The sequence below is a fragment of the Arachis ipaensis genome, chromosome B2, assembly GCF_059453495.1.
Source record: "Arachis ipaensis isolate K30076 ecotype BB chromosome B2, ASM5945349v1, whole genome shotgun sequence".
Taxonomy (NCBI): Eukaryota; Viridiplantae; Streptophyta; class Magnoliopsida; order Fabales; family Fabaceae; genus Arachis; species Arachis ipaensis.
In genome coordinates, this window is record NC_142437.1 from 97,907,258 (window position 1) to 97,915,381 (window position 8,124).

At 35.7% G+C, this 8,124-nt stretch overlaps 1 protein-coding gene across 1 annotated transcript; it reads left to right on the forward strand.

Annotated features, from left to right (window-relative positions):
• On the forward strand, window positions 1–3,004 carry LOC107627483 (single-stranded DNA-binding protein, mitochondrial-like). The gene is made up of 5 exons (XM_088505996.1): window positions 1–201; window positions 672–880; window positions 962–1,062; window positions 1,576–1,635; window positions 2,889–3,004. Exons 1-5 carry the CDS (start codon window positions 1–3, stop codon window positions 3,002–3,004), a joined length of 687 nt encoding a protein of 228 aa, XP_088362122.1.
• The last annotated feature ends 5,120 nt before the right edge of the window (window positions 3,005–8,124 follow it).

Here is an 8,124-nt window from a genome sequence, read left to right on the forward strand (position 1 = left end):
ATGACGAGGACGGGAACACAGTGGTACTCAACATTGTTAACTCAAAGTGACAATGATGAGGGCTTAAATGATAGAGTTAATGATGATCGAAAGAACGAAGAACTGGATGATGAATTTGATGATTTTCTTGGTAGCAAGCCCGATCTAGAACTGCAGGGTGTGGATCCAAAGAGGGGTTGGGGATTTCGGGGAGTGCACAAGGTATCCGATGGTACTCATTGTTTAATTGTTTATGGTTGTTATTTATTACTATAGACATTGCTAGAGATGGAATTTTGGTTTGGTATCTGCAGAAAACCTAATCCACAGATATTATATACTTGATGCCTTTGAAATGCTATGATTGCATTAAAGTTTTCATTCTGCACAATACAAGGTTTTAAGAGGGAATTAATTTTTAAGTATCATTAAAGCTGGTAATGTTTAAGCATGAAAAATTGAATTGATTCTGAATATAATTGTGCTGAAGCCAATTAAAGAGAGTTCTTCACTAAATGGAGGTCGAGTCTTTGAAGCCGAAGAAAAATTACCAGAACTTAGAATAGTTTCTTTTTATTTATTCATTTTTTTTATCTATGTCATTCTTCCCGAGCTTAAAATGATAATCAATGATATGTTTTCCTGTTGCACTTTGTATAAAAATATTTGATCACAAGAATGGTTTGAATTAGGCAATAATATGTGGAAAAGTTGGCCAAGTCCCTGTACAAAAGATATTGAGGAATGGGAAGAATGTAACAATCTTTACGGTTGGGACTGGGGGAATGTCTGACCAGAGAATCACGAGAGAAGTGGATATGCCAAGACCTGCTCAATGGCATCGCATTGCTGTGCATAATCACATCCTTGGGGCCTATGCAGTACAACAACTTTCTAAAAAGTAAGCATCAAGTATGCATAAAAGAGGATACTTGAATTTTGGTGTAAATGTTTCTGGCTCATGTTTGAAGCATCATTGCAGCTCTTCAGTTTATGTTGAGGGTGACATTGAGACTAGAGTTTATAATGATAGCATCAATGGTGAAGTCAAAAGCATTCCTGAGATATGTGTACGTCGTGATGGTATGGCAACCTTTTCTCTCCCCAATTGTTCTCCCACATGTACATTAATCTTTTTCTTTTCCTTTCTTTTTTTTATGTTTTTATTTTTTTATTTTTATTTTTTTAATTAAAATGCTGCCCGTGATTAGATAAGAAAGACTGAAAGCTAGGTCCCCATACGGTGCACTGGCTCTTCCTGGCGTTCAGAAAGTACCTACAGTGGTTATGTTTATTAAAGAAAGGAGGGGAATTCTCGGGAGAAGGATGGTTTATCCAAAATTTAATCCAACTCATATCTTAGATGATTTGTTTCATCATCATGAGTGAAAGCTAATTGCTTATTTACAGTTAATTTTCTCATTCTAGCAATCACGAGCATTATGGTTCACTCATCATTTAGTTAATTTATGGGTAAAAGAAAGCATTTTGCCATTCAATGTTATTGTTCCTTGTGTTCATGTTCATTTTTATTAATTTTTTTCCTTAAGCTCCTATCAAACTCAGGCTGTTCTTTTACCTCTATTTTATCTCCAGGGAAACTTCGTCTCATAAAGGGAGGAGAGAGCATTGATACAAATTCATTGGATGGATTGCGTAAGTCCTTTTAACTATAGTTCAATATTCCGCTCTGTACTTTTTGTCATTGATTTGCATTTCTTTGGTCTGACGCCATAATCAATTCATGCTGGCAGGAGAAGGGTTGTTTTAACTGAAACCTGGAAAGTGGAAAGATGAAAGGTGAAAATGTTATTCATGGAATGGAAGCACGTGCTTTGTAAGAATCACATCTTTGTAGTGAGTAGCAGCATTTTTAATGAACAATATAAAGAATGCTTTGCCTTGTTCATTATTTTTTTATCTTCAGCGTTCTGGATTTCAGTTTCCCATATTCTTTTAATATATGGGAAAGTGCAGAACAGTTTTTTCCCCCTATAACAAATCATGTAAACATGAATATGAATGATACTAATCAAGTAACACTTAACGTCTACACGTGTGTAATTAGAATCTCCTTACCCCGAAAAGTTTATCTGTGAATGTTTTATTTAGTCTATGAAAGCTCTATTTCATGTGTTATGCGTCACTCATATCCGGATAATTAGAATGGTAGACCAAATTTTAAGAGTGAATATGCAATTTAGTTCTTAAAAAGATGTATGATATGATGTCATTTACATCATTCATTGTCTAAAGTGATGTCGTATTTTGACTTTCATCAAGTTATTTGATGTTAAAAAACTTTCAGAAGCTAATGCAATGTTATATTCAATTTGCCAAGGATCCTTTGATTTTAAAATTCATTTAAGGAGTAAATAGATGCTAGGAACATACTGTGGTAAAAATTACATATTTACTCATTTTCAGAAAACATGGCCTAATATAAAAGACCAACATATAATCATGCACTAGTCAAAATATAACGGTGGAGCAAAACAGTTGTTGTATTGAAATTGTGCGTAGTCACTTTTGGTGCTGCCTAGAATGATATAAAATATGGGTGTAACTCGTTAGAGAGGTTCTACTTCTACATACATCATAATTTAATTTGAAAAAGCAATTGAATAAATATATTAAACTTGAGCTGACTTATTTTTATACTTTTTATCAATCACTTGACTCACTTGACGTACGTATAGTTTCTATCATTTGATTATAACTTTCATATTTAAACCTAAACTATATTTGATCCATCTCATTGTGATTTGTATCAAGTCGGCATATATATATATGTTGGTACAAAAAATAGATTTTTATCGATAAGAAGGCGCTTCGACTACAGAAGAAGAAACAGGTATGGTGCAAAGAGCGTCGAAGTTGAAAGATAGTTATTACCTTTTCTTGAGCAGCAAAGCTTGCTACTAGATCTTTAAGCTGCGTGGAGGACATAGGTGCGAAATTTGAGGAACAAGTTGAAGAATCGTGGGACTTAAAGATCAAGGAAGACGTGGATGTCAAAACATGAGTCAAGATTTTTTATGGTCAAGACAAGGTCATAGCTGAGAAAAATGAGGAAGTAAGATAGTGGACAACATACTCTATGACAAGACCATCTCCATGGCCTATAAATAGTAGAAACTCATAAGAGTTGTGGAACTTCTTCGAAAATACTTTTATTTGCTTTTTCTTTTATTTTCTTTTTCCATTTCTTTTCATTTATTTGCTTTACACATTTTATTTTTACTTTTGTTCTCCAAGGAAGACGTGGATGTCAAAACATGAGAGTCAAGATTTTTTATGGTCAAGGCAAGGTCATAGCTGAAAAAAATGAGAAAGTAAGATAGTGGACAACATGCTCTATGACAAGACCATCTCCATGGCCTATAAATAGTAGAAACTCATAAGAGTTGTGGAACTTCTTCGAAAACACTTTTATTTGCTTTTTCTTTTATTTTCTTTTTCCGTTTCTTTTCATTTATTTGCTTTACACATTTTATTTTTACTTCTGTTCTTCAAGCATTTTGCTTATTTTCAATTACAATTTTAAAGTTTCATCTATTTTATTGCAATTCTTTATTATTTGCCATAATTCAAGCATCTCAAACATTTTGACATGAACGTTAAGTAATTCCCAGATCGAACTCTCTCTTTTTCAGAAAAGTCGTATCTGCTCATCGATACTTGAGATCTTAATACAAGCTTGATTCGACACCTTCTTGAGGTTACCAAAAATCAAGTCAAACAAATTGGCACGTCCGGTAGAACATTGGATTAAGTAACGTGTCAAATTTTGTATGCGATTACGCAATGGCAAGTTAATAATGACTGATAGAGCCTCTACTTCGACAGATACGTCGAATAATAACACTGGTAAAAACACAAGAGGCCAAGAGGTAGTGGCTGGCCCATCAAGTTGAACGACGAACCTTGTTATCACAGAAGGAGTTCCTTTGACTGTGCCCAATACATGGCCTCCATATAGAGTATGGCCTACATACGGATTGCCTCTAAATTACTCTCCACCATTGGAGAATCCCAACATGGGATATATAGGAGGTACAACCACGATAAGGAATAATCCCTTGTATAATCCTAAACCTCCTATAGGATATCCTCCAGTGGGTATGCCAGCCAATCATAACCCTAATATGACAAATTATAATGCTTATCAATATTTAATGAATAATTCCCCATATTTAGGGTCGATACTTATGTCTTTGCAACCTAATATAGCAGTGCCAAATATCGTTTCGACACAAGGTACAACGGCAACCCCAGTAAGGTTGCCAGTTGATAGAGGACGTGCTTTCATATTTCCAGAGATATCGAGATAAGTTTCTGTCGGAACAATGTCTCCCAACACAGTCAAATCTTTGGCCATGTTTAGACAGCAAATTGAGGATAACATGATTTGGTTAACATGCTTACACAACAGATGGCTACAGTGTTAAATCCTATAATGAAAAATAATAATGCAAGGATAGAGCAGATAGCTCGAGTGTCGATGATATTATAGGAGTAGTCAATCGACCGTTTATACTACTAATAAGTGGAATACAGGGTAATAATCCTCCCCTAATGTTAAATAGAGGAGATGATCCAAATAGAATTTTGAATGAGGCTAGAGCAAATAATGCTGCTCAAGCTTATGGTGAGAATATAACCCAAGCTGCCAAAAAGATTTTGAATCGAGCAAGGTTAAATATTGGGATTACAAATAAACCTTATTTCATATATCCCCTTTCACATTATGTCTTGCAGGCCGAACTCCCTAGAGGAGTCAAAACTCCCAAATTCCTCACTAAGTTTGCAGGTAAGAGTGGAGAGTCGACAATCGAGTACATAGCTTGCTATATAGTCGAAATCGATGAGTGAGCTGGTAATAAATATTTGAAAATGAGATATTTTCCCTCTTCTTTGACAAAGAATGCATTCGCATGGTTTTCAAATTGGTTTGATTCATGGTACTAGACAGAATGATAAAACAAAAAGAGATGATATCTAAGCCATACAATTGAAAAGTAAAAGGTAAAAAAATTGCAATTGGTGACTTAGTATTGAAATTAATTAGTACTTCCGACTGAGCAAGTCAAAGGTAGATGGTCTTCTTTATGGGAAGAACCCTTTGAAATAGAAAAAAGTTTTCGATGGCAATGTGTATGGAGTAAGAGATACAAATAGCAGTTGAACCATGCATGTAAATGGTAAGTATCTCAAAAAATACCATTGTCACTAAAGCAAAGTAAGTCGAGAATACTAAACAAAATAAGAGCAAAGGAGAGCTAGAGCAAGCTCTTAAACATGAGTTTTAGATCTTCTTGACATTGGTCCAGACTTGAGGACTTATGCACTGCTTCTTAGGTATTGGTGGCTCGAGTGACTGCTTCGACTAAAGCACCTCGACTCGAAAGTTTGGAAGAATGAGCCTTCTCAATCATTTGCATAAAAAGAGAGAGAACATCATTGGTGGATGCGACTTTGCCATTGGGTAAGGTAAGGTTTCACTAAACCTTTATGTTTAGTTGTTTTTGTGAACCCTAGGTTTGATGTTGATATGTTGTATGATGTTAGATTGAGTTTTGGTGTTTATTGGAGTTGGTTTGAGGCTTTTGGATCAAGCTTGGTGGCTTTGTTTTGGTGTTTGGTGTATTTTGGGAATCAACCAAGGTATGATTTCAGTTTCCTTTATAAAATATATAATGCTTCGTGAACCTTAGGCTAGTGGCCTTTAAAATAGGATTGAATGATGTTGGTATATGCTTGATTGGATGTGAATGTTATGTTTGATGATGAATATGATGAAGGTTGAAATAATTATATGTGGAGGAGTATGAGTATTGATTATGATAAGTGATGATGATTATTAATGCTTATGATGATTGATGATGGATATTGATGATTATGATGAGTGATGATGATTTTTGATGTTGATGAAGATTGGTAGTGGTTATTGATATTGTTTTTGATTGATGATAGTTATGAGTAATGATTTGAAACGGTGTAAATATGGTAAATATGGTATGATTGAGGTTTGGTTGATAATTGTGGATATTGGTGAATTTAAGAGAGAATTGTTGAATAAGTTGAGAATTTAGAGTTTTCATGAATTGATTAAGCGAGGAATTTAATGGTTTAGATGGATGTAAGATTGAGGTATGGTTGAATAAGGTTTAATATAGATTTTGGGTTGTTTTTGGTGTGATTTTGTTTGGGTTTGTTTTGTTTGGTTTTGGAAGTTTTGGAAAAACTAGAGAATTGTCATTTTTGGTAAAAATCTATTTTTGATTAACTTTGGCGGATCATAACTTGAGCCTTGATTTTTGAAATTGATTGGATTTTATTTTAAATTGAAGATGATTTTAAGATCTTTAAAATGATATAAAGTTTGAGGAAAACGAAGTTTTGTAGAGGAAGTTATGAACGTTAGAAGTTAGGTGCAAAAATCTGATTTCTACAACTTTGAAAATTTTCCACTTCTACTATGGTTTGCGTACGTGGACCTATGCTCGCGTACGCGGCCATTCGCCTCTATCCAGTGCCCTTGCATACACGGGCAAGGGTCGCGTATGCGGAATGGGAAAAAAACGTGGCACTCGCGTACGCGAGACAAGGCATGCGTACACGAGACCCCCTGTTTTTGCTGAAAATGTATTTTTCTTCACTTTTAAGAGTTCTCTAACTTTCCAAACTTTCTTAACTTCTCATTAAGACTTGTGGCTAGTAATTAGGTCCTAAGACTAGTAAGATGGGTTTATGATTTGAGATTGGTATTTTTTTATGTTAGTGAGTTTAGAAGACGGTGGCTTAGGCATGGTATGTCAGTTAGATGGAGTTGTTATGTGAACCGAGGGAGAGCCAAGTTGATGATGAACTTGTGATATTGAGGATGTATGAGGAGCTTAAGAATTGGGAATGAATGATTATGGTTAATGAGACGAGTATAAGCGGATTTGCGATATGAGTAGTGATTTATGAGATTGATTATGTGATTGTGATGTGCTATGTTCTCCGTCGTACGAGTTGTGGCAGTCTCCTACCTATGTTTGGATGTGAGGGCTGTGGCAATCTGCTTCTCACATAACATGTATTATTTTGGTAAGTCGCTATGTGTCTCGGGTAAGCACTATGGCAGTCTCCTGCTTGTCGATGTAGCGGTACCGACGTAGAGGTCGAGGTAGTCTCCTGTCTACATTGAGATGTGAGGACTGAGGCAGTCTCCCACTTGCATAACATTTCTTCCGCAAGAGTGAACTTGGGCACTATAACTTGAAAAAGTGTACCGGGCACTATATCCACGGGTTGAGAGTAAGCAGGGCACTATATCCCTAGCGTGACAGTAAGGCGACATCCTGGAAATGTGTCGGGTTGGCATTTTGAATCGACAAATGATATCACGAACCAAATAGCATAGGCATTCATCATATGCATCTTCTATATGCTTGCTTGCTTTGATTACTTGAGTTATGCTTATTTGAACAACATGCCTAAATGCTGGTTGATTTACCTGCTGTATATGTATACTATTTGTGCTTTACTTGTTTGCATTAAATGTGTTTTACTGACATTGAGGAGAATCGGTAGGTAGTGGCGACGAGATCGCACGGAGGGTAGGTTGGCGAAGGCTGTGGGACAGCGGTGACTGTTAGTTTAGAAATCCTTTAAGTTAGATTACCCTGGTTATGGTTTAATATATATATTTTATTAAGCTTGAATAATCGTATCAATGTGAAGTTCTATGATTGCCTTTAGCGTCCCAGAACCTTATATCTTATATATTGGACACTGTTATCATACTGAGAACCTCCGGTTCTCATATCATATGTTATTATTTTTCAGATGCAGATCACAACTCACCTCGGTGAGTTTGCGGATGGTGACAGAGTGGAGGATGGTTCAACTTCCTATTTTGATTTACTTTTGTAGGTTTCTCTCACTTTTGATTACTGTATATTTTATTGCCTTAGAGGCTTGTGTTTTGAAAACTTCGAGAGATAGGTTGTTGCTGTTTTAAACTTCAAAACTCTGTTATAGTCTGTTTGAGGTAGCCGGCCTAACCTCCGCATGCTGTGACTAGTTCTCTTATGTATATTTATATAACTTGTTTATCTATTAGCTACTACCTTGTGTCTTGAGCTTTATGCAAGG